Source organism: Haliotis asinina, chromosome 8, assembly GCF_037392515.1.
Source record: "Haliotis asinina isolate JCU_RB_2024 chromosome 8, JCU_Hal_asi_v2, whole genome shotgun sequence".
Classification (NCBI taxonomy): Eukaryota; Metazoa; Mollusca; class Gastropoda; order Lepetellida; family Haliotidae; genus Haliotis; species Haliotis asinina.
The window spans coordinates 54,648,355-54,674,961 of NC_090287.1; the positions used below are offsets into that span (position 1 = coordinate 54,648,355).

A 26,607-nucleotide genomic window follows, 5' to 3' on the forward strand; every position below is an offset into this window, starting at 1 on the left:
ATTGCATTACGTCAGCTGTGTCTGACAAGGTTATTGACACCTACGTTACACTTTAAATATGCACGTTAACACATATAAATGTTCACACATTAATTATGTATCTAAGCGCATTATTAACGTTTCGAAACTCAAAGTAAATTCTCTGCTTACCATCGTGTCTACAGGTGCTACTTGCACAGGTGTAGCTGTTAGAATACAAACCCAAAATGGCAGACTGCCTGTCTGTGTTCTCTGTATGCTCCAACATTTATACACCCTTTAGCAAAGTCTCTATAGATCATAGACTGCTATGATTCAGGTAAGAAAAAAACAGTTGTAACGGTAATGTTGACAATGAAAGAGAGAGCACGTCTTTTGTGACTGTGTAAGTCTATGCTGGAGACTTAGTAAGTGTGTAAGCATTTGGATCGGTAATGCCAAGCCTTTGCTGGCAGCACAAAGGCTACATTGAAACCTGTAATGCGTGGCTTAAATCGCTATGGTGTGGTTCAAACTTGCAATGTTAACTTTCTATACACAGTAAAATTGTTATGACCAATGTGAATAATAGTTATTCGAGGTGTCTGGATATATATATGCACCCTACAAAGTCACATATGTCAGTTTGAACTCTCACATGTGGTATGGCTGGAGCATGGTATTTGTATGTGTGTCATATACTGTCTATCATGATTATAGTGATACTAAACACGTAGGGCATCCATTTATGTTGTTTCTACAAGAGGCTTGGTGGGTGTGGACACAGTTGGCAAAGTATTTCCAGAATTATTGGTATCATAACTGTCAGTGTAAACACCATGGTAGTCTATTCAATAAGGCGCATGTGTATGAACCTAGCACTCCCAAACACACACTAGTCTCAATAGAACAGAAGACTGAGGTAGAGCAAAACTCAAGTAGAACAGAAGATTGAAGTACAGCAGCACAGAGTTGATGTAGTCCGGAAGAAATAATGTGAGCAGTTTTGTTGGAAATACAAGTCACTAACTTAATGTGTATCGGGGTAATAAACATAAGGAATATAGTATAAGGAACGAGAAGAACAACTACTTGACATCAAGTAAACATTTTAACGTATATTTATTCCACAACAACCCTCAGTAAACTGTACACATGGATATTAATTTTGTGTAACTTCAGCAAGACAGAAGACCTTTGACCGTTTTAATTGTATGACGGAATGGAAGTATGTTTTTATAGATGATAATCACACTCAGTGCTCGAATATACATCCCGCGTTCTCTGTGACGGATAGGGTACAAGACCCACAAGTATATACACTCAAAATGAAGCACATGGCTAAACACACAACGAGCTGGTATGAAGACGCACAGAACGGCACTAGTTCTTCATCATCCTCACGAATTCTGCAAGAACAATATTTACAATGTAATGTAAATATATATGAATGTAAATATATGGCACTCTTTATACAGCACTCGCGTTGGCCAAACTTGAGAAGGTCCAGAAGGCATTGGACCCAGTGATTTAGTGTATATTTTTCAAGTCTAGCTGTATTTCTAATTCATTAATTGTCATGGCTGATGTTAGAATAAATATCCTAAATGAGATCTGAGTATAATGTAGACACATTTAGAAATAAAACATTCTAACCAAACCTTATTGCTTCAGGACTTTCTCTTGTCTTTGAAATGTATTATGTGTTTCTAATCGAGCAGTTGAATTATCTCTCGCATTTCACGGATCTAGAACTGTTCTGCATGTACTCTTTTGATTGGTAGTATCGAATCATTGAGCGCCAGCACCGTACATTCCATTTATATGCCCATATAACAGCAACAGAATGTGAGAACACAATTAATGCAGTTGAATTTTCGTGATATCCTACCTGTAAGTTTAGCAAATCATTTATGTACGTGCTCAGTTGCACTATCATTCTGTAAAGTCATTAAAATACTACAAAGCAATACAACATGTACTGTTGAACACACCGGCTCAAAAGCAATCAAAATGTTACTCGGTTGAAAACAGTCGTCCAGAGCACTGCAACTTAAGGTCTCAAAGACATATTACATTCAAAAGATGTTGGGGACATTTGATTTACAAGACTGATAAACTACAAATGATGGGAACAAAGAGGAAACAGATGATAAAGAGGAATGAAGGTAAATGTGACACATTAGTCCACTACATTACTTCTTCTCATATGCACTGGCTAGTGGCATGCTCGCCACTTGGAAGATCCCCTACCTTTTCAATGGTGTATCGGATACCTATTCCAATTATATAACCATTGAAAATACGTTCCTCGTTTCTCATATGTCTAACCAATACCTATGTGTGTATACCATATTTTGCCCGGCAGCGTACTACAGTTTTATTTCAAATGTCATTTCTATGTTTGCCGTTAAACATTTGTTATAGTAGTATATGGGGTTAATATCTATTGCGGTCCTGTTTAAGAATTTTAAGCTTTCATTCTGCGGACAGGCAATCATGATAACAATTTTACCATCATAATCTACTTGTCCATCGCCATTGGTGTCCGCTTCCTTGATCATGTCGTCGACTTCTTCGTCCGTCAACTTCTCGCCCAAGTTTGTCATGACATGCCTCAACTCAGCTGCACTGATGAAACCGTTGCCGTCCTTGTCGAACACTCGGAATGCTTCTCTAATCTCGTCATCGGCGTCAGATTTCATACGTTTGGCCATCATGTCCAGAAATTCAGGGAAATCTATCAAACCGTTACCTGAAAGGAAACAACATTACTAGTACTCCATGTCTCTTTGGTCATTACGACGCGCACATACGAAGGTAATCAAATGCATTATATGTGTGCATGTTTCATTAGTATAACATCGGTCTTTCATAAATATTAAGGCATCAACTAAGTGTTGTCTATAATTTTGGTTAGTTCCTATTTAAGGTGTATGAACTGAATCGCCCTTACACATGAAATGTGTGTGTGATATCTGTACATATCACAGGTAATTCCATATTATCAAATGTTCAATTGTATTTATCATCGGATCTTTCTATTCGTATTAGGTCTCCATCACAAGATTTAGATGTTGAAATTATGGACTTGTAGTAGAAACAGGTTGTCATGATGGAACAGAATATTTAAGGCTGCACTGCCCTTTTTGCCATGGATAGGTTATCTGTCGCGGAAAACCAATACCAGTTGCTGTTTGTGTGTAACATTAGTATCCCATACGTCTTTTATAAATACTATGGTATGAGATTAGGGTAGTGTCTGTGATACTTGTCAGTTCTTATGTAGGGTGTGTAAACCTAGATTTGCCCTTGCACATGAAATGCGTGTGTGATATATGTGTATATCACTTATACGTTTATACTCATGACAGCTCTTGCACGGAATAACCCATGATCTCTATTGTGTACTTTTGCGCTGATTCTGAAAGCTAATCCAAGAATGTATTTTGGGCCAATGGCCTCGGTTTTGGAATAAAAATGTCTGTCTGTAAAATAATGACAATCTAATCTGGTCTATCTATCAAAATCGTATTGCATATATTGCTTAATCACCAAGATTGAGGGTTTCAGAAAATATGACTGGTAAAACTGAACATGAATCGTTTATAATATTTCTGCTGTTCAGTATATACATCCATCATAATCACTTCCTGCTGGGTTCATGTTCAGCTACCATGCGTACTGGGCGTATAACTTCTTTTACCAGGCATAATGTATGGTGGTCTGACATGTGTCAACCAAGTCAGCGAGCCTGACCACCCGATCCCGTTAGTGGCCTCTTACGACAAGCATAGTCGCCTTTTATGGCAAGCATGGGTTGCTGAAGGCCTATTCTACCCCGGGACCATCACGGGTCATGGTGGCCTGTGGAATGACGATACAGATATGTATATTTTAAGGCCGTTCCAAGAGTGCAAATTATCGTACAAGACTATTGTTTATAACGAAGTCTGAGTTCACAAGATGTTTCTGTAGACTGAAAAGATGTGTTAATGTGAGTGAAGACGTGCTTGTTGCGCAGTATAGAGTCATGTCTCTTTCTAACACCTTACCATCAGCATCTATTTCTCTAATCATGTTTTGCAGTTCTGTTTGTGATGGTTCTTGTCCAAGCGACCTCATCACGGTCCCCAACTCCATAGTAGTAATTGTCCCGTCTCGATCTTTGTCAAAAAGATCAAACGCCTCTTTGAATTCTGTAATGATGTCATCGAATAATCAAAATCATGATTCTATAATAAGTGAGTGAGTGAGTTAGATTAGTTTTACGCCGTGTTTAGCAATATTCCAGATATATCACGGCGGGGGACACCAGAACATTGGCGTCACACATTGTACCCATGTGGGCAATCGAACACTCTAACCACTAGGCTACTTTACTTTACTTTACTTTACTTTACTTTACTTTACTTTACTTTACTTTACTTTACTTTACTTTACTTTACTTTACTTTACTTTACTTTACAACAGTTCTGACCTGTCCAAGGACGGTGAGCCAAGTGCTTCAACCGTTCGCTCGTCACACCGACGACCAAGTTTCGATTCCCCAGATGGCTTCGTCAGCACCACATTCTTTTTCGTTGAACGTAAAGACATGCATTACATTCCACAAATATTACCTGACACATATAACATAAATACTGACCACGGCTACATTAAACTCAATTCCCGTACGCAAGCACGCAAGCACGCAAGCACGCAAGCACGCAAGCACGCAAGCACGCAAGCACGCACGCACACATTCGCACACGCCAGAGAGCAACCGCTCATTTACCACTGCATGAATAACAGCTACACAACATACTCGCACTTACCTGAAATCTGTTCTTGTGTCAAATGTTCTGTCTGCAATGACAAATTATTTCTCCTCAACGTAAGTAACAAGTAAATTAATAACAAGGCGGTATCACTGACATACAGCATTTATATTATAGAATGTAATACCTTCCAGTTTGTAAGAAGTCTTAAACTCCAATTTGTTGCGGAGAAGACGATCTGACACAAATCCTCTCAAAACTTGAGCTTACATCAAAACATGTTTGACAACCAGGCTTGATATTTCAAACTTTGACACTGCCAGATGGGCTCTCTGTCAACGGGGAAATGACATTTTATCATCAACGACATATTCACAACAAATAGCACTCTTAATCATAGTATTGTTTACAACTATATGCATTAATATAATTATGCATAAGATAAAATACATATCAAAGGTCAGGCGTTATACGTACCATGATGTCCCGCTGTGAATATCGACCACAACTAAGCTGTTGAACGTTGCTCATATGTGCCTTGGGCAACATCCAACTTGATCGTTGATACAGGTATCCAGCTTACTATCCGTTCATCCGAGTACATAGCAAAGCATAACCCATCAAACGTCACCATACCCACAGACACATGAAATGTTATTGTTATCATGATGTTATTGTTATCATGCATTTGAACATTTGGTATACCACTTCGGTTATTAAATTACATTCATCTAAGGAGAGGGAAGAGTTTCCTTATAAAATGTCGCTTTAAACTATTCCGTCGTCAACATAATTTGACATGATGAATATAAGTATGTATTTGATGTTCGAACTATGATGTTATTGTTTCTTGACATAGATTGGTATTCACTGATATCTCTTTCATGATCAAATGTAAACTGACCTCATTACAGTTCACATTCCCACAAAAACATTTCGCGATGTGAACGTTGCCCTGAGGACACAGAGAAAAAAGCTTTCTGACGTTTCTGAATTAATCTCTCCTTCTCGAATTCATTTTAGTGAAATATAGAGAGAGACATAAATGCCGTTGATTTGAGGACGTTCAGATACATCATATATTTAATACATTGATTAAGTTACCCTCTAATGCATATATTAATTTCTTGTTAACGCAATCCAAGGTTGCATATTTGAAATTATTTGAGGGATATTTTTGAAAAAAAATATCAAAGACATTTACGACTCATCATTTATCAGTATCAGTGATATTTAATGTCATACAAGACGGCAGAGTTTGGTAAGTGATCCATTCTGTGGCAGGATGACGTCCAAATTAAGCACTTTTAACTAAATAAAACCCTCAGAAAGCTGCCGTCAAGGTGTGTATTGATTACTTTCATCATTGTTGAGCAGACTTAAATTGTCAGGTTTGATATTGCAATCGTACTAAGTACCATAACGAGACGACTAAATAAATATAAATACAGTAAAAGTTAACAATTGTTTACGCTATGTGCCCAACAGCTACTATTTTGCATTTGGCCTGAAATGCCCCCTTGGCGATTATGTTCTGTATATTAAGTATAGGATATGTGTATACGAAGACATGCAGTTATACCTATAAATGCGTTGTTCTTGTTTATTTCATAATATGTATGCATATTGTTATTCAATCAACGTGTTGTAAGTTGTAAGTGCATATATAACTAGCTGTGGTATGACTTAGCCCTTTGATATGATGTTAATGGATATGACTGGCCTAGTAGTCTCAGGCAAAGAGTCGCGTCCCTCAGCATACCAGAAAACTATATCTATGGGTTCAAATCCCAGTTTGCCGCCATTATGTTTACTGGTTTGTCAACACCAAACCAATATTATTTGTTTGCTCAAGACTTCGCCATTGCTATATAACTGACATAGAGTTAAGTGAGTTTTTACACCCTTTTTAGAAATAATCCAGCAATAAGTTTATATTCACACTGTATCCGTGTGAGACATAGGACCCGTTTGTGGCGTTAGGAACGAACACGTGAACCACTAGACTATCCCACAGCCCTGTTAAGTGTTGTGTAAACAAACAAGACACAGTAAACTTTGACTATATAAGCTTTGTTTCCTTGCCTCGTTTTCGTACCTAAACCTATATACATTTCCGCGAAGGACTGTGGCCAAACATGTAACAGAAATAGCAACATTGATCCTAATCAAAATATTAATGTCTGATGTTCATATTTGTTATACAAACGGCCGTACAATATGTATAGATCCGTATTGATATGGATGAATATAGATTACTGTGGGAATATATGTAGATGTTTAAATTATCTACAATAGTGTTGTGTAAAGTACTATCTATTCTAAGGAATCTAGTTAACATTTCCCTATACATGGGCGATACTGTATTCACGTGTCTATACGTCCTGTCTGTGTGTTACTGTATACATGTGTATGTACTTCATGTCCATATGTTACTGCATAAACGTGTCATAACATCATGTCTATATGTTACTGTATACAGGTGCCTATACTTAATATATGTTACTGTGTACACCTGTCCATGCTTCATGTCTATATGTTACTGTATACAGGTGCCTATACTTAATATATGTTACTGTGTACACCTGTCCATGCTTCATGTCTATATGTTACTGTATACAGGTGCCTATACTTAATATATGTTACTGTGTACACCTGTCCATGCTTCATGTCTATATGTTACTGTATACAAGTGCCTATACTTAATATATGTTACTGTGTACACCTGTCCATGCTTCATGTCTATATGTTACTGTATGCAAGTGCCTATACTTAATATATGTTACTGTGTACACCTGTCCATGCTTCATGTCTATATGTTACTGTATACAGGTGCCTATACTTAATATATGTTACTGTGTACACCTGTCCATGCTTCATGTCTATATGTTACTGTATACAGGTGCCTATACTTAATATATGTTACTGTGTACAACTGTCCATGCTTCATGTCTGTATGTTACTGTATACAGGTGCCTATACTTAATATATGTTACAGTGTACACCTGTCCATGCTTCATGTCTATATGTTACTGTATACAGGTGCCTATACTTAATATATGTTACTGTGTACACCTGTCCATGCTTCATGTCTATATGTTACTGTATACAAGTGCCTATACTTAATATATGTTACTGTGTACACCTGTCCATGCTTCATGTCTATATGTTACTGTATACAAGTGCCTATACTTAATATATGTTACTGTGTACACCTGTCCATGCTTCATGTCTATATGTTACTGTATACAGGTGCCTATACTTAATATATGTTACTGTGTACACCTGTCCATGCTTCATGTCTATATGTTACTGTATACAAGTGCCTATACTTAATATATGTTACTGTGTACACCTGTCCATGCTTCATGTCTATATGTTACTGTATACAGGTGCCTATACTTAATATATGTTACTGTGTACACCTGTCCATGCTTCATGTCTGTATGTTACTGTACACACCTGTCTATAGTTAATGTCTGTATGTTAGTGTAGACATGTGTCTATACTTCATGTAGTGTCTTACTGTATACACGTGTCCATGCTTCATGTCTGTATGTTACTGTACACACCTGTCTATACTTAATGTCTGTATGTTAGTGTATACATGTGTCTATACTTCATGTCTGTATGTTAGTGTATACATGTGTCTATGCTTCATGTAGTGTCTTACTGTACACACGTGTCCATACTTCATGTCAGTATGTTACTGTACACACCTGGCCATGTTTCATGTCTGTATGTTACTGTACACACCTGTCCATGCTTCATGTATGTATGTTACTGTACACACCTGTCTATACTTCATGTCTGTATGTTAGTGTACACATGTGTCTATACTTCATGTAGTGTCTTACTGTATACACGTGTCCATACGTCATGTCTGTATGTTACTGTATACGTGTGTCTTTGTGTTACTGTATACACGTGCCAGTAGTCATGTCCGCATGTTGCTATGCTTCATGCCAGTCTTCTAATATCTGATTAGAACTAATCATTTGTAACCCATGCTTGTCGTAAGAAGCGAAGAAACGGGATGGGTGGTCAGACTCGCAGACTTGGATGATAATTCACATGCTGTTGATCATTGTCTGGTCCAGATTCAATAATTTACAGATCACCACCACATAGCAAGAATATTGCTGTTGCGGCGTAAAACTACACACACTTCGTGTCTTTATCTTACTTTATACACGTATCTATATGGTGCCCACAAGAGGTTGATGTTAACTCGTGTGCACTTGACATGCCTATAGTCCATGCAACTCTGTATAGTTTATAACAGGAATATTGTACATTTTCCATGGATACGGCAGTCGGGCAGCTTTTTATATCCAGCAACAACGGGAAAACAGAACATGTGCAAGGCACTCCTCCACTTTTAATACACACTGAACTAAAACACCGCACACGCAACTTCATCATGTGGGCGAAATTAACAGATATTCACAGCCGAAAGTCAATAAATTCCGGGAAGACATCAACTGCAGGCATAATGCAGCAGCATACATTAGCACAATGCATTCGAATGCACTTTCCTCACTTTAAACTGCATGAGATTCCCTGAACGTGTATGGGACAGATGTCAATGTAAATAAAGAAAATCTAATTTCATCTCGACTTGTACAACTGCATTGTGAAATCCCTAAACGATCCGATGCTTGTCCTAATATGCTAGTCTGAATAAATGTTTATATTCACTTAGTCAAGCAGGGCAAATTGATGTATATTTTTGTGTCAGCCACGTGATGTTGACCTGTATCTTCTTTGTGATCTGTAATACCGGTTTAGCAAGTATTTAGCAGCAGCTTTTAAGCATAGTTTTACACCGGCTGTGAATGCACCGTATCGGCTTAAGTGTGTGTTGAGCCAGCGTTAGGAGGAATTGTCTGGTTTGGGACGTAAGCTACGAGGTGTAATGTGCTTCAACGTACACAATGTCTTTAAAGGGCTTTTTTAAAAGCTGGTGCTAGAAGGTAAACATCAGAACGTACTTCTGAAATGTCTAGCCATAACATTTTGTCACAATAACAACAAACACGAAGCATTACTTCTTTTGTTGAGTGTATGTTTTTAAAATGCTTTTGATAAACAGGTAAACATCTCACAAAATACGGGCTTTTAAACATCAGGACGGACTTTTAAACTGTCTAGCCATAATATATTGTCCCAATAATAATACATGTTTCCATGTTTTACTGACATGCGAACACAGACATGCGAGCACAGACTGACCATGACTCATGCAGGAAAGCAATCGTACACATATCTGTGACACATCTGTAGCACACATGTGACAGATGATAGGTGCAACGTGTGTAAAAAATGTTACAGATCTAATTTACCTGATTTACCCCACCATCACCTCCACACACACGCGCGCACACACACACACACACACACGCACACACACACACGCACGCACACACACACACACATACACACACACACACAATCCCACCCTCATTCCGTGTGTACTAAATAGATGGAACAGCCTACCCAAATAACGAGGTTGGAGACACCGCCCTCCCCCCACCCCCACCCCCACACACCCTTTCTACCCCATCCAACACACACACGCACGCATGCACTCACACACACACACACACACACACACACACACACCAGTCTTAAAGTCACCATCACTCCTCAAACCATAATAAATGATTACTTTCTCTAATTTAAACAGTCCCTCAAACAGTGGGAAGGCAAAGTCGCCATTCATATCAAGACACACAATCCTTCTCTCCCAAGATGCCACAAGCAAGGTCTCCAACATGACCCCACCCCCAACCCCCTTCAGAACACACACATACCGACCCCTTAATAATTGTCTGCGGCTCGCGTTTTCCCGCCAGAACTGTCCCCAGTCACACGCTTGCCTGTCCCATTCATCACACAAGTTCGATCAAAGTTCACAGGGTGTGACACGTCACGCATTCTTTTGCGTCTGATTGGTTCAATTTTCCCGCAATGCGACAGAATTTACCTGTAGTACGGGTTGTGGATCGGCTCCCTGCGCAGACACATTGGGTCATGCGACAGGCTTGTTTGAACATTCAAAATAAACAACGTGAGAAATGAGGTCACGTGGTTTTCAGTTCTTTTCCTCTTAACGGCTGTTTCAAAATATACACTAACAGATTTACGATGAGAATATGATGTCCTATGACATCACTTTTTCAGTAGACAATTTTAAAAGAAAAATACGTTTTATTACCATAATAACATATACTACAAAGAACCTAAGAGACACCGGATCAGTAGTATCTAGACTTGCGTTGACTCTATTGAATGTATTTCTGTTTAGTTTGGGTACCAAAAGCTATTTAATAAATAGGCGTATGTGCATCTCTAGAAGTTAGCATTTGGGCTTAGTTTAGGGGAGGTGTGTGTGTGTGTGTGGTGGGGGGTGTGGTGGTGGTGGTGGGGGGGGGGGGGCGTGCGTGCGTGCGTGCGTGCGTGTGTGTCTGTCTTTGTGTGTATGTGTTTGTGTGTTACGGGGTTGGAGGTGGGTGTGTGGGGAAGGGTCGACTGGAAAGGTGTTCGTCATGTTTGGGGCAAACAGGGCTGCATTTTATTCATGATATAATTCATATTCTAAAAGTTGCCTTAACATGTGAATTGAGGGAATATGTACAATAACATTATTCAATAAATTTGAAACTCCTGGACATCCGAACATATAGCTGCTCGAACGAGAGTAGTCCATCATAAAGTATTGTTTGTACGCCTCATAATTAACAACTTCTGGTGTGTAAAACCATACAGCCTGTGAGGGATCGACGGTTACCACGTAGTTCTACCGGGTACCCATTAACAACAGATCCAGATTTTGATCAATAATTGGTTTTTTTTTAAGTGACGCTGGTTGCTTCAGTGCGTGGCTGGACAGTGGTCAGTCTCAGAAGTCAAACTAATGCAGCCATACATATCTCCACTTCATGACCGACGTGGATTAATTTCAACTGTGACCTGTGACCTGTACGCCGTGCACAAGACCACGTACCACCACTGTCATCCCGTGACACCATGACCGGACCTACCCCAGCGCATCTCGGCGCCCCAGGGTCAACCAATCCCCCGAGTATTTAATCCTTTCAAGCATAATTAAATCTAGATACCGCCATGTTAAAAACGGAACTACTTATCACAGCATGATCCGACTTGAATCTCCGAACACACTAAAGGGCACGTTGTAGATTGCTTGAACACAAAGAAAACCTATGTTCAGGGTAGAAAGCATGGTGATTCGTTACAGCTGATTTAGCAAGTTGACTTTCAACACTACACAACCTGTATCTTTGTATCAGATATAACTGTTAAGTTTGCAGGTTTACGGTTGGGTGAGTCACACATATCATTTTCACATTTAAAAACATGCAAAGTCCTAACTCGTCTTCAACAAATAATAATGTCACTTAGGAAAAGCAAAGGAAACGTAACTTGTGGTGTTTATCAAGCTTTTAAATCGAGGACATAAATGTTAAGGCTTACTTTCGTTAGATTTCATTTTTTTTCGAAACTTGCGTTTCTTTTGCTGTTCAGTATATGCAGTCAAACCCCGTTGTTTCGTAGTTGAAGAGACCTGCGTAAATACAGCGAGCAATCCGAAGTTTGACGCAGCCACAAAATGATGACCAAAGAGTGAAGTTTTGCTTCGACACAGCCGTACATTCGACCCAACCGTATGATTGACACATCAATATTCCAGACAATCGTGTTATCATTTTATGTGCAAATAATTCAGTACAAACAAAGAGAATGTTATCTAACAGACAAGTAGGATCATTCATTGATTTGTAATACACAGGACAAAGAAGTACTTTGTTAAACACTGGATTCCACTTGTCCTTCTTGAAAACCCATAGTTGCTGCTATTGTGTATACGTGCGTGTATTGAAAATCGGTTTTTATTTGTATCTATTCGGACATTATCGGGACTTTTCTTGTCGTGTTTACAGAAGTTTGTTACATTTGACAATAAGGTGTTTATTCAAGTTCTTACAGTTCGTGAGTCAGTACACACTGATCTATTTTCTGATATAGCATCAATACTGCAGAGCAATAGAAAATACAAACCCATGTTACATTGTGTCTATAAAGGAAATACAAACAAGAATGGTTATTTCATTATTCCATCATGTGTTTCACACTGAAGCCTTGCTCTTAGGCTGTACTGAATGCCAAGTCCATGCTTCTATGAAAGTTCTATCCATTAAAGAGGCAAGTCTAAATATAAGCGAACAGCACACCAGTCTGTTATTTATATTTTTATTAAATTAGCATTTAAATCATTTATTATTACCATAGAGAACTGGACAAGCCTATTTATTCAGGTCAGGTATAACGTTTGCGCTAAGTATATTACAGTGTTTCCTCGACTGCCTCGAGTCCAGTAAGTAGCGTTTCCATAACGTTGTAATGTTTTCTCCAATTTCTACGGGAAGACTTTATTGTTTACCCCAGTGTGAATAGTGCGCACGTCACAAGGACCAGTGATTGAATTGTTTCTTGTTGAACCGGTCAGTAATGTAGTTAAAGTAACCTAAATGGACACACATTTAATGGGTCTATCTTAATATCGCAGCGAACACAGGAATGTAGGAGAGTAAGTTTTACTATTCCAGATCTATAAACTTGTGGGGACCCCATGACAAGGTGGTGCCAAGGTCACTTACGAGGGAACACTTCGAAAGAGGGTTATCAGGTCCGTGGGTGGTTAGTGTAGGGAGATGACATCGTATGAAGCTTACTGTCGGGGTCAGGGAATGCTTTAAAAGTCTGTGTGATTTACGGGCAATGTTGGTATGGTGCCCACGTCACTGACGGGTCAATATCAACCCTCCTCAGTCAACACTACCTCCTTCTTCTCACCACCCTTTCTTATCTACCCGTAATGCCCGGGATATTCCTGGGCCGTTCGTAATGCTGGACGGCCCTGGGTTGTAGACAAACGTGTTTTTAAACTATGTACATGTTGAGGTTTCGAAATTACGTCAGAAGAGTGTTATCTTAAAATTTCCCCTACAAAGCCCCACTAAACTGACCTCCGAATACGTTTGCAAGATACGAACACGAAATCCTTGCATGTATGAATAAATATAACTTGCATGCAACAATAACTACAAATGTGATTTACAGAAGAAACAAAAATGCAGCACTCAAATGATATTCGGAACAAACTTATGACCTGAGAAATGGCTTTGCTATTGGAAACGAGTCCCGTGCATAGGTAAAGGGAGGTAACTCGGCAATGTAGTTACTATAGCATCAGGCATCAGAAAATTATGCCATATTTTACTTTTGCCCGAATAAAAACGGCTATGTATGAATAACTGATAATGCTTATTATATTGTATTCACATCGGTCTGTCCATATTTCATTCAGCGATAATGAGAGATGCGGTAATCATACAGTTAATCCTCATGAAAGCAAGAGTTCTCGCCACTGTTAAATCTTCGTTCGCAAGGCCGAATGCCCAAGTTTGATTCCCAAGAGGATACGATGTGTGAAGCTGACAGTGTATTTGAATGTGATGATGCTTGAATATTGCTAACATCAGAGCAATACATAACTCACACACTCTTTTCAGGGGTGGAAGCCTTTGTATTCCAAATATATAATTTATACCACTTACCACAGTACTACCGATGCCAGTGCGGACTTCTCACAAACAACCATAGTTTTTCAATTTGCGGGGCTAGTTCTTTATGCAAATTAAAAAAAGCCTGAAATGAAAGCAAGTCTAGATCTCCCTCGACAGGGCTCATTAGGGCTCATTTTCAGTTAAAGTTTTTTTGTTGTTGTTGTATTTTGTTTCTCATGCCTCTATCGACAGGTACAGCTGAAGACTTTTATGGGGATTACTGAATACATACTCGTATACTAAAGTCACAGGCGGGTTCATGGGTGTCTTCGTGCCGAAACATAAATCGTCAGGTTGATCTACTAAAAGTATTGATTTATAATACATATTGTACGTAATGTTCGAGTTTATAGCGGTCTCAAATGATTTATGGCGTTAAGGTAAGGATATAGAAATACTAAATCGTGCAAGCAAGATTTAACGAAAAAGTGGATACCAATTACGACCAGTGTATTTACAGTGACGCCATTCTTAATTTAGACCTCGGACTGAGATATTAGTTTTACGCCGCAATATTCAAGCAATATGACAACGGGGGGACATCAGAAATAGGCTTCACACATTGTACCCATGTTGGGAATCAAACCGGGTCTTCGGCGTGATGAGCGAACGCTTTAACGACTACGCTACCTCACCGCCCCTTAACCTTCAGAGAAAACTGTAGAGCGTACCCACGTTGATGTGGACAATTAAACCTGGGTGATCCATAATTACGTACGAGATAACCCAGGTGACTTGGAACTCTACTGTTTTGATTACCAGGGTTAAAAAAATGAAATCTCACTCGTAAAATAGGATTTGACCCCCACCCCAAATTCCTGTCCCCGTTGATAGTAAAGAGTCCCAAGCTCATTCGACCTTCAACGTTGTTGTTTCATGATTGATAACACCTATCGGTGCACTGAAAATACCTTTGGAGACTCAATTCACGTGTCTCTCGGCAGTGACACGCCGTGATTGATAATTTTCAAAGTGACAAAAACATCTAGATTAACTTTGTTTTCTTAATATAACCATGTCTTTACATGTAATCTAATCAATCATGCTTTTGTGTAAAAAGACTGTCAGAAAAAAATGATGTGGACCTGCATTTTGATCAATGAGAAGACGAGAACAGGCTGATTGTGGTTGATGGCCACTTAGGTGAACAGTACTGAAAGAGTAACCCCCCTTGTCTAGGACAATCGCAGTCAAAGCAGCACTCGAACATTTTCTCACTTCCGTTTTAAAGTTGTTGTTGTTGTTGTTGTTGTTGTCGTCAGCGTATGAATTACCCCAGCCAGGCATCAGGGCTGGTAGCTGAAAAATGTTACCAGCTGAAAATGCTATATCAGCAGCCAGTACATCCACTTCAGTAAGTGAGTTTGGTTTTACGCCACACTCAGCAATATTCCACATATCTGTAAATTATCGAGGCAATCCAGTGATCAATAGCATGAACATGGATCTACACAACTGGGATACGATGGCATGTGTCAAACAAGTCAGCGAGCCTGACCATCCAAACTCGCCAGTCGTCTCCTATGACAAGCATTAGTTACTGAAAACCACTTGTAACCCGGATCTTAACGGGTCCCACATTCAGTATATGTACATGTCAGTATTGGGACCTTTAGGCCATATTTCTGCCTGTTTCTGATTTAGGTTAATGAAAATAAATTCGGATGTTAATTCGGAACTCATGAAAAAAATATTTATCAGACACCAAATATTATCAATAATTAGTCTAAAAATGCACAGAAGTAGAAAAGTGAAGGTTTTCATCGTTGCAATTTAAAATCTATATGTAAACTACAACGATACCGAATTTATGAGCACAACGACGTTTTCATCATGATATGCATGATATATACGGATATAAAAGCAGTTCGTTATAAACGTCTTTCCAACGGAATGAATTGTTTTTCCAACATGTAAAATATTTAGACTCACTAGTGTAAATATAGCCATTTAGTCAGCTGTTCTAAACTAAATTTTGCAAAATATTCCATATAAAGGCACTGTTTACACATAAACTGATGTCTTGTAAAATAAATTCGAAACGTTAAAAAGTGTCAGTAGTTCAGTGAAAATTGGAGAATTCTTAACGCAGCATTACACCAAAACACTAGTGTTCACATGCACGATAATTGCACGATGCAATTCATCTGTATGAGGTCTGCAGTTGGTTCTCCCAAGTTAGCGGAGAATTTCATCTTCAATGTAACCATATATATATAAACTTTTAGTGGATAATGTTTAGGAGTGGGCAAATTTGAAAAAAAAATTCTTGTCAGAGCATGACCCAGAGCAAGTACTGAAAGACTACAGAGGGCAACTCATCCTCCGTTGGGTTGAATTCACAATATCACTAGTCGTACCATCAGTTCCACCTTCGATGCTTTCTCCAGCAACAGCAGCAAATGTACGACAATGTGACAATCAAGGACAAGACAGATGATTATAGTTATACTGTTTATAACACCAATACTAAAAAATACACATAGTGGTACAGCACACAACGATGAAACACTCTCTTTGATCTTCGCCTTCTTCATCCGTCATAGTACATCACATGTCATTTGGTTGCAATCATCCGTACAAATTCTGAAACAGACACGTAAGTGTGGTTACAGGGCCGTAGCGTGTTAGCAATAGTTCTCTGTCAAGCTGTAAAGTCCAAAGTTAAATGGGACCCTACCCCAATTGATTCGTTTAAAATGCAAGTGATAGTGGTTATCTTAGATATCTGTACAAATGTGCATCTTAAACATTGTATTTGTCATGTGGTGCACGGAACCAATTTCATTATATATAATTTCCCCAGTCACAGAGAACTGTGGCTAGATAAAAGATAGTCATGCATACATAATCACATTGAGCAACAAGATAAATTCCTGCTATATGTAAATCAATACATCATCTGGGTAAACAAGAAAAACAGTCCGAAAACAAAAGAAGATGGCAAAATGTGACTCTTAATGAATTTATATAAAGCATTATCCAAAGCAATTATTTTGTATAGGAATTCTCAGGAAGGTATCTAACTGCTTTCAATTAGCTATGGAAAATATTTCAATTATGATCAACACTTTAGTGAAACATTTGCCGCACAATCGAAACGCCACCGTGAGACACTACACCACTGTCACACCAATGCACAGAACACCATATTGTCACACTACGCCATTTTCACACCACTACACAAAAAAACACATTGTTACACTACACCACTGTCACTCTAATGCACATAACACCACATTGCCACACTACACCACTGCCACACCAATGCACAAAAACACATTGTCACATTTTACCACTGTCACACCAATGCACAAAAACACATGGTCACACTACAACTCTGTCACACCATTGCATGAAAATAACACATCACGCTACCACATTACACCACTGTCACACCATTGCACAAAACACATCACTGATACTGGATTATCAACAGCCATCGGTATGGGTAGATGATGCGATACAAACAAGAAGAAGACAACTAACTGTTACAGAGGCGGGAAAATGGAGATAGCTGACAAAACTGATTAACAGTGAAAGCTCTACAGTTCTGTTGTTTTTATCAGCGGCAGGGCGAGATGAGAGCTTGTGTCTTGGTGAAGTCCAAGAGGATTTTTGATAACATATCTACATTGACTTACACTGACACATCACTACACCACTGTCACGGCAATGCACGAAAAACCACACTGCCACACTACAACACTGTCACACCACTGCACGAAATATATACATTACACTGCCACATTACGCCACTGTCACACCATTGCACAAAACATAACATTGATACTGAATTGTCACAATTTACTTAACATCGCATCATTACACTACAACACTGTCACACAATGCAACTATACACCACGCTGACACACTACAACTCTGTCACAACACTTTACTTCACACCACATTGTTACATTACAACACTGTCACACCATTGCACAAAACAGCACATTGTCACCATACAACACTGTCACACCAATACACAAACCACCACACTGTCACATTACAACACTGTCACACCAATGCACTTCACATCACATAAAACACTGCCACACCAATGCACAAAACACTAAATTGTTACATTACAAGACTGCCACGCCAATGCACAAAAGACCACGTTGTCACACTCCTACACTACCACACGAAATGCACAAAACATTGTCACATTACAACACTGCCACACCGTTGCACTGCACACCACGTTGGAACACGACTACATTACCACACCAATGCACAAAACATTGTCACACTACAACGCTGTCATACCAATGCACAAAACACCACACTGTCATATTACAACACTGTCACGCCAATGCACTTCACATCACATAAAACACTGCCACACCGATGCACAAAACACCACACTGTCACATTACAACACTGTCACGCCAATGCACTTCACATCACATGAAACACTGCCACACCGATGCACAAAACACCACACTGTCACATTACAACACTGTCACGCCAATGCACTTCACATCACATGAAACACTCCCATACCAATGCACAAAACACCAAAATTGTTACATTACAAGGCTGCCATGCCAATGCACGAAAGACCACGTCACACTGCTACACTACCACACGAATGCACAAAACATTGTCATATTACAACACTGCCACACCGTTGCACTGTCCACTACGTTGGAACACTACTACATTACCACACCAATGCACAAAACAGCACACTGTCACATTACAACACTGTCACACCAATGCACTTCACATCACATAAAACACTGCCACACCATTGCACTGCACACCACGTTGGAACACTACTACACACACCTTCTCTCACACTCAGCTGCCCTCCTCCCTCCGAGCTGCCCCTCCCACCTTCGTAATTGATTCTGCCGTCCCCGTCCAAATCCGCTTCCTTGATCATCTCGTTGATTTCCTGTTCGGTGATCTTTTGACCCTCCAAGGACACCATGACCTGCCGAAGCTCGGACCTACTGATGTACCCGTTATTGTCTTTATCGAACACTTTAAACGCTCTCAATATTTCACTGTCCGACTGCTTTTCATCCACCGCGTTTGCCATCATCGCTGCAAACTCGCTAAACTCGATACGGCCATTTTCTAAAGGAAATAATCTCAGTCTTCATTCACATTCCCATTTTGTCCTCCCTAGTCAGCAGCATATATGTATGTTGGTTATATTTCCATTAAAATTGTTTGTTGTTTAACTCAGCAATATTCTAGCTATACAGAGGGGTCTGCAAATAATTAATCGAGTCTAGACCAGACAAGCCGGTGATCTACATCATCAGCATCATTTGGGATACGATGATAAGTGTCAACCAAATCAGTGAGGCCAATTATTACCCGGGTCTTTTCGGGTCAAAGGGTATCTGTATCAACGTGAATTAGGAGATAAACATACCGTGTTGGAAAATCAGTGGTATATAACGAAATTATATTGACATAAAACAGAACGCGGAGCTTGAGGTTTTAAATACAAAATTTAGAGCTATTATAATTGCGTTATATACGTCTGATTGTCCAACACAGTACATTCATCACCATTCTACCATAACCGTGGTATTCAGATTTTAAACAAATATATAATGTGTTGGAAAATCAGAGGTGTATGACGTGATTATCTACCTCTGAATTAACCAATCACGATCCAGTATTAACTGAAGTCATTGTAGAATTTGATTATAACTTTCATACCTTATATTTACACTATTATCATTGATATGTAAGCTATTGTAGCTGAAACACAGTTGTCTTCCTGACAAACACCCTAATGGATATCTCTCAACACTCCATACAGATACGAAGGCAAAGAGCGAGACCAATGTTTTCTATCTCGTCTTACTATTGGTGTCAACTTCTTTGACGATCTCTGCTAGTTGACTTTCCGTCACCTCTCCACCCAAGCTACGGATGACGTCGCCGAGTTCAACCGTGGTGATGGTGCCGTCACCGTCCTTGTCGAACAGACTGAACGCTTCCTGGTACTCTGAACACGAGAATAGGTTTCATCTCTCTTGATCTAGTGAGTGAGCTTCGGGGTTAGGGTGCTTGTAGCTTGAAGCGGATGAAACCAGAAGTGTGCTTCACTCAGTGTTCCCATGTAGGGAATCAAACTCTGGTCTTCGGTGTCACGAGCGAACACTTTAACACTTGTTTACTGAACCGCCTCGTTTGATCAAGTGAGAGATTTGGGTTCCTGATGTTTCCCTTTTTTTTAGAAACTAGGAATAATAATGAAGACGAACAAGTGAGTGAAGGAATATGGTATTATGCCGCTTTAAGCAATATGCCAGCAATATTATTCCGGGTTGAATCAGAACTAAAACTTGGGATTCTAGCATCTGTGAATAATCGTAAAATCAAAAAATACGTCGACTTGATTCTGTTTTAGGAATCATCACAATCAATTAGCTGCTTATGACTAAGTCTTGCATTTGTTTGCTGTATAAGTTCCTATAAATACTGCCTAATAACCTATTTTGGTGAGTTTTACTTGTTTAAAATGATCCTTTTAATATCAAGAGAATTCCTAATCAACTACAGTAGTGGGTTGATATCGTTATAAACGGTCACAGTGCCTCAGTTGTCACAACACCGAAGCACATGCTAAAACCTGTAAAGCACTGTTATAAGTTAAACGTTTATTAACTTTACTGATAATCTATTTAGATAGTACAGCATGTCAGCGAAGAACTTTGAGACGATTTCCGTTGAACGAGGTGAGTGCTAAAATTATAAAACACCTCCCATTATACAATAAAAACAATATAGATTGAAAAATAAATTTAAAGTATGTTTTAAAAATGAAAATAAGATGAAAGGTTTAAATGAAACACATACCTGCCCTTTGTTTTTCTGACAAATTCGCCTGAAAAAAATGTAGTTAACACCTGGTGTCAGATGGGAGATTTGTATTTTATGAATGTCTATGCATATATAATATTTTTACAGTTGTTAAGTCGGACATAATTATGCATATATGTACCACTAACTTATATCACCTCTACAGAAACGTTGCTCTCTGTACGCTACTTGCACGTAGGTAACTAGGATTCAACCAAAATGATAATTAGTAGTTTTTAGAATAAAGGCATGACTAGATGATGTCTATTTTGTAATATAAACGAAATGCACGGACCATGTGTAACAGTACGTACCATGTCTTGGCTCAGCAATGATAACGGTTACACTGGTGGAGATAAAGAGAAAGAAACGTCGCCACACTCTGATACCCGTTATCGCAATGCGGAAAGACAAGAGCAGGGAGAAGTTATTGTAGCGAAATGTGACGCAAACACGTGCGAATACGCATTGCGACACGGACAGTCTGGAGCGAAGTAGAGGTTCACACTTTCCATTGTGTTGATTATAAGCTTAAGTAGTGTTACCGTGTTGGGCTAGGTAGAAGTGGTTTGAAGTCTGCCCAACCCAAAACCAAATCTCAGATCCCACGCACACGCAACTCTTACCTCCCCCAGCCTCTCCCAAACCCCCCTACCCACACCCAAATCTGACTCTAAGTCTCAAATCTACACCTCAAAACCCACATCCCGCACCTTAATCCAAAATCCCAAACATACACACCACATCCCTCATCTCACAGAACCACACTCCATTAGCGTTTATTCAAGCGACAACATATGGTATAAAAACTGACAAGAGAGTCACAAATAAAAATAGCATGACCTTATATTGTCTCATAACACTTTATTTATGATCTTGTCTGTATGTAACTGTAATGGTACAGGCAAATATGTCTTGGTGTGTTTCATAAGACAGATGTGTTGCCTTACATATGCAACGTAACGAGGAAACGGGTACATACAATATAGATCGCATTATCAGACAAGTGAAAACAGTAAGACATTGCTGTATGTGCTGTGATTACTCTGAGAGTGTGTGTTTCAGTTCACTTTGGTTTCATCAATTCCACCGCACCGCACCGCACCGCACCGCACCGCACCGCACCGCACCGCAGCAACACACTTCTCAGACACACCAAAGATAGCAACACCGCACGTTCGTTTAGAAAACCACATGGCCACTACCATACATCACAATGACGCGCCAACATTACAGACCACCATACTACGCCGTAATGAACCACCACTAACAAACACCACTGACACCCTCACCTTTATATGCGATCATGCCATTGCCGTCCATGTCTGCCTCTCTGATCATTTCCTCCACCTCGTTGTCGGTGAGTCGTTCACCCAGGCTGGTCATCACGTGGCGGAGCTCAGCGGCGCTGATGTATCCGTTCTGATCCTTGTCGAACACAGCAAATGCATCTAGGAGCTCTTCCTCAGACTCTAGTCCTTGCAGGGCCCGAGCCATATATGTCAAGAAGTCGGGGAAGTTCAGCAAGCCTTTCTCTGCCAGACGAGGCAAATCAGCACTTTAGTAACACTGTATTTTGAAATCATCAATAATGACGCTGAAAATCGAAGGTGTCGTTTGAAAGATGCTGTGTAAATAATTGAAAAAAACTACATGTGGTCTCAGATCCCGGGTATTAACTATATAAACTTTAAGATGATCTCGAAAAATGTAATAGAATATTGTGCTGGTCTAATGATCTGGTAGAAACCGTATTCTGTCTGTTGTGTTAGTTCCAGAATCCCATGAAGATTATTTCCTCCCGAAGATCAAGGCCGACGTAGATGCTTTATAGCAATAGTACAGTCCGTTTGGGTTCAAATGACAATGACAAATCATTAAATAACTCGAAATCTGGACAAGGGCACAAAACATAAGTAGGGCACATGCTCAAGAAATCTCTGGATCTGAGGTCTTTTGATCGATCACGGAAAACAAATGGCTGATGGAACAGTGTCTGGCCAACTGGAGTCATCTCACCTGGCTGTGCTGAGTTGCACTTGAATGAATGTGGGAGCTGCTCTCATTCGAACCCAAGCGGACAATAGATGCTCGAAACTTCTGGTGACCTTTGTTGATCGTAAAATATGGGTACCAGGCTGATATCTATGTGACAATCTGATTGTTGGTCAGCATGCAAGAACTGCGTATGACCAATATTAATAGTATGATCACTGTATATATCAAAGCAGGAAAATAACTGTGATTCGAAGCCTGCCCTGATATTACAGCTTATGAACGGTAATTGTCATTGTGAGCAGTTAGGTATCTCTGTCTATGTACAAAGAAGGGTCATATGTGTGGTCTATGACCTGATGTCAACATTACAGCAGCGGTTAGAGTTACCCGCCCTACAGCGGTTAGAGTTACCCGCCCTTGAAATCATATTTTACAAATGGCGTATGAGCAATGCAAAACTCATGACAAAGGAAACGTTTGCGACGTGTCTGTCAGTTGAAAATTCCTTGCCTTGTTCATAAATTCAGTGGATGAATAATAAATCTTTCTCAAAAACAACCTTAAAACTTTGCTGTTCACATATACAATGAACATCTGACGTCATCTACTTGTGACGAGAACTGGTAGCAGTTTTCGTCATAAATGTCACACAGATAATGACGATAATGAGAATGTATAATTGACTCTGGTTGTCACGTACTCGTTTGGTCCACTTCGTCTATCATCACCTGTAGCTCGGCGTCTGTGATGGCGCCCCCGAGCGATCGGATGGTCACCCCTAGATCCTTCGACGTAATGCACCCGTCGCCATCGCGGTCATACAGACTGAAGGCTTCCCGAAATTCTACAGTGTAGCGGAGGCAATTATTAAATGAACTGCTGAATGGTACCTGAGTTTTGTATAATGTTATTTGCACAGGACATTGTGTTTTAGTTCAATTCTAGAATGTCTTGGACACGCACCACCACTATCAAAGGTTTAGTATGGACAAACCAAGAACCATGCAGTGACCTGAATATTTTGAAAGTCCCTCCGATACCTAAATAGTAGCCGTTGTCTGATTGGTTAAATCTGTTTAACCGTCTCGGGTTCATTGGTCGCTCAAAGGTCTTTGGTCGCTCAAAGGTTACCTGACGAGACCTTCTACTAGGTTTTGTTAGACTCAGTGGTGGAGTGTAACGAAATACACGGAGACTAGGTTTACTTAGACTGTTGCCGTACAACAATGATATTACGTCAAGTCACTATCCTCCCTATCCCTCCCTCCCCAAACCAACGTTTTGATTTTGTTTGCTGTTTAACGCCGCAATCAGCAGTACTCCAGGTACATGACAGTGGTCTGTAAATAACTGAGCCTGGAGAAAACAGTCCAGTGGTCAACAGCATGAGCATCAACCTATGCAACTGGGATACAATATCACATGTGTCAACTAAGTCAGTGAACCTCTAATGCAAACATGGGTTACTGAAGACCTACTTTAACCCGATCTTCAAGGACCCAACCCTTTATGATTTGTCGATAGTTGTGCCCACAAAATACTGTACCTGATAATTGCTCTTCTGTGAACTGACTCTGAAAAATATGTAATTTGAATAGAATAAAATGTTATCAACCACACTGGAATTCTCTGCCGTACATCCAGCACAACGTATACACACATATACCTTGATACTCTTATGCAACAGCTTATACCCACATGGGCACTAAGCTTTGCTCCAAGGTTGTACTGAATACTATGCCATGGGTGTGCATGTATTGTAATTCTTTCCTTCAAGGGACAAGTCTAGACAGGTGGATAGTACAAGGACTGAGTGTGTATAGTTTTACGCCGCTCGTTTCAGCAGGATTTCAGCAATAGCACGGCAGGGGACACCACAAATGGGCTTCACGCATTGTACCCATGTGGGGAATCGAACCCGGGCCTTCGACGTAACGAACGAATGCATTAACCACACTGCTCACCGGGTCCCGTGTCACAAAACTTAATCTTTTTTCGTACCGCCTGTTTTACAGTATATGAGGTACGAATGCTACGAGAAAGGTTACGAGATCTTAGGCTTAGGAGAGCTTTATGAAACCGGGCCCTGGGCTGTTAGAGGGACAGTTTGTCCCAACACAACAACGACCCCATTTTAACCTGCATTGTAACTGGTTTATCAAGAAAATATATGCTCGAACTTCCTAGTGGTTTGGCCTTGTCTACCGAACTTATCAGAAGCCCCGATCGCTGAGCATACAATCGACAGGCCTCTTACTAACTTGGGTGTGTCTCTTATCTAACACTAAGACACATGCAACATAATGTCATCATAAATGTGCACCTAAAATCTATGGGATTAAATTCAATCGCACTTGACGTCAGAAAATGTTCTGATCATTTCCTGTGTGGTTCGTAATTGTTCATACCTACAAATGACTATTTATGTACAGAGGAATAGGGCTGTAAATTACCTCAGTCGTGCATTTTTATGTTCCCTAATAACACGTAATGTATTTTTTTTGTATGTTTCATGTCAAATCAAACTAGAGCCTTAAATCTCTAAATCTTGGGAGTATATAATTAAGTTAGTACGATCCCTTGATCTTAATTAATGTAGACAGTTGGAATATACACATAGATATATGAAGAAACTTACCATTTTGATCCTGAACCTGGGCTGTCAACATTTAGTTTGATGCAGCCATTGAAAGCTCAAGGGTATATGATGCCTTGAGGGTATATACCAAGGGAGTACTCATTGCTACAAATCGTTCGCATAGCGTAGCGCGGTCATCACAGGTCATAGCATTCCGCTGGGAGATGATCACATTGATCAATTTGTCCCATATGTTGGTATATGATAAATAAGGCTGATTACTCGTGGAATCTGTGCCATATGGATAAGGGAGTTAAACAGTGCAATACTATCAACGGTGTTCGTGTCGTTTTGAAGGCAATTATGTCATGGAATGATGAATTGGGTATTGTCACGCACGCACAGTCGGGTTCGGGAATTAGGTGTCCTTAAAATCGGATACTGCAACACAAGGTGTCCGGATAATCGAGGTCCGTAACGCAAGGTGTTCGGAAAGCCCGGTTCCGGAATAAACAGTGTCCGGATAATCGAGGTTTGCAAGATAAGGTCCATATTAAAGAGGTTTCTTTATTCTTGCATGTGAATGTATACAGGTCAAAACGCATGGGCGATATGAGATGCAATTACATAATTTCACTTCGAGAGTAGATATTTTTAATTGTGATCATAACAAACATAAACTTGAATGAGTTTTCACCATTGACAATGACTGCTCCCCGTGTATCTGTGAACAAGCATACGATATAATTGTTCAATCATTGTCGCAGTGTCGAAGTTCAAGCCTTTTATCTCTCAATATGCGACAAGTTGCTATGGAGATATGCAAATC

At 39.8% G+C, this 26,607-nt stretch overlaps 1 protein-coding gene across 1 annotated transcript; it reads right to left on the reverse strand.

Moving 5' to 3' along the window:
* Positions 1-1,061: 1,061 nt before the first annotated feature.
* LOC137295296 (uncharacterized) lies at positions 1,062-25,885 on the reverse strand. The gene is made up of 13 exons (XM_067826610.1): positions 25,839-25,885; positions 24,747-24,774; positions 23,901-24,044; positions 22,487-22,737; positions 21,200-21,227; positions 20,202-20,345; positions 19,211-19,456; positions 16,932-16,954; positions 5,196-5,255; positions 4,776-4,806; positions 4,014-4,157; positions 2,474-2,713; positions 1,062-1,367 (listed from the first exon to the last, which is right to left on the reverse strand). The coding sequence occupies exons 1-13, from the start codon at positions 25,839-25,841 to the stop codon at positions 1,342-1,344; spliced, it is 1,368 nt and encodes a 455-aa protein (XP_067682711.1). The 5' UTR covers positions 25,842-25,885; the 3' UTR covers positions 1,062-1,341.
* Positions 25,886-26,607: the final 722 nt, after the last annotated feature.

Bases quoted from the DNA above. Each gene is read 5' to 3' on its own strand.
- LOC137295296 (XM_067826610.1), bottom strand. The intron at 4,807-5,195 runs GTACGTATAACG...TTGTCATTGCAG, and splicing joins ATTCACAGCGGGACATCATG to ACAGAACATTTGACACAAGA. The intron at 4,158-4,775 runs GTAAGTGCGAGT...ACATCATTACAG, and splicing joins GACACAAGAACAGATTTCAG to AATTCAAAGAGGCGTTTGAT.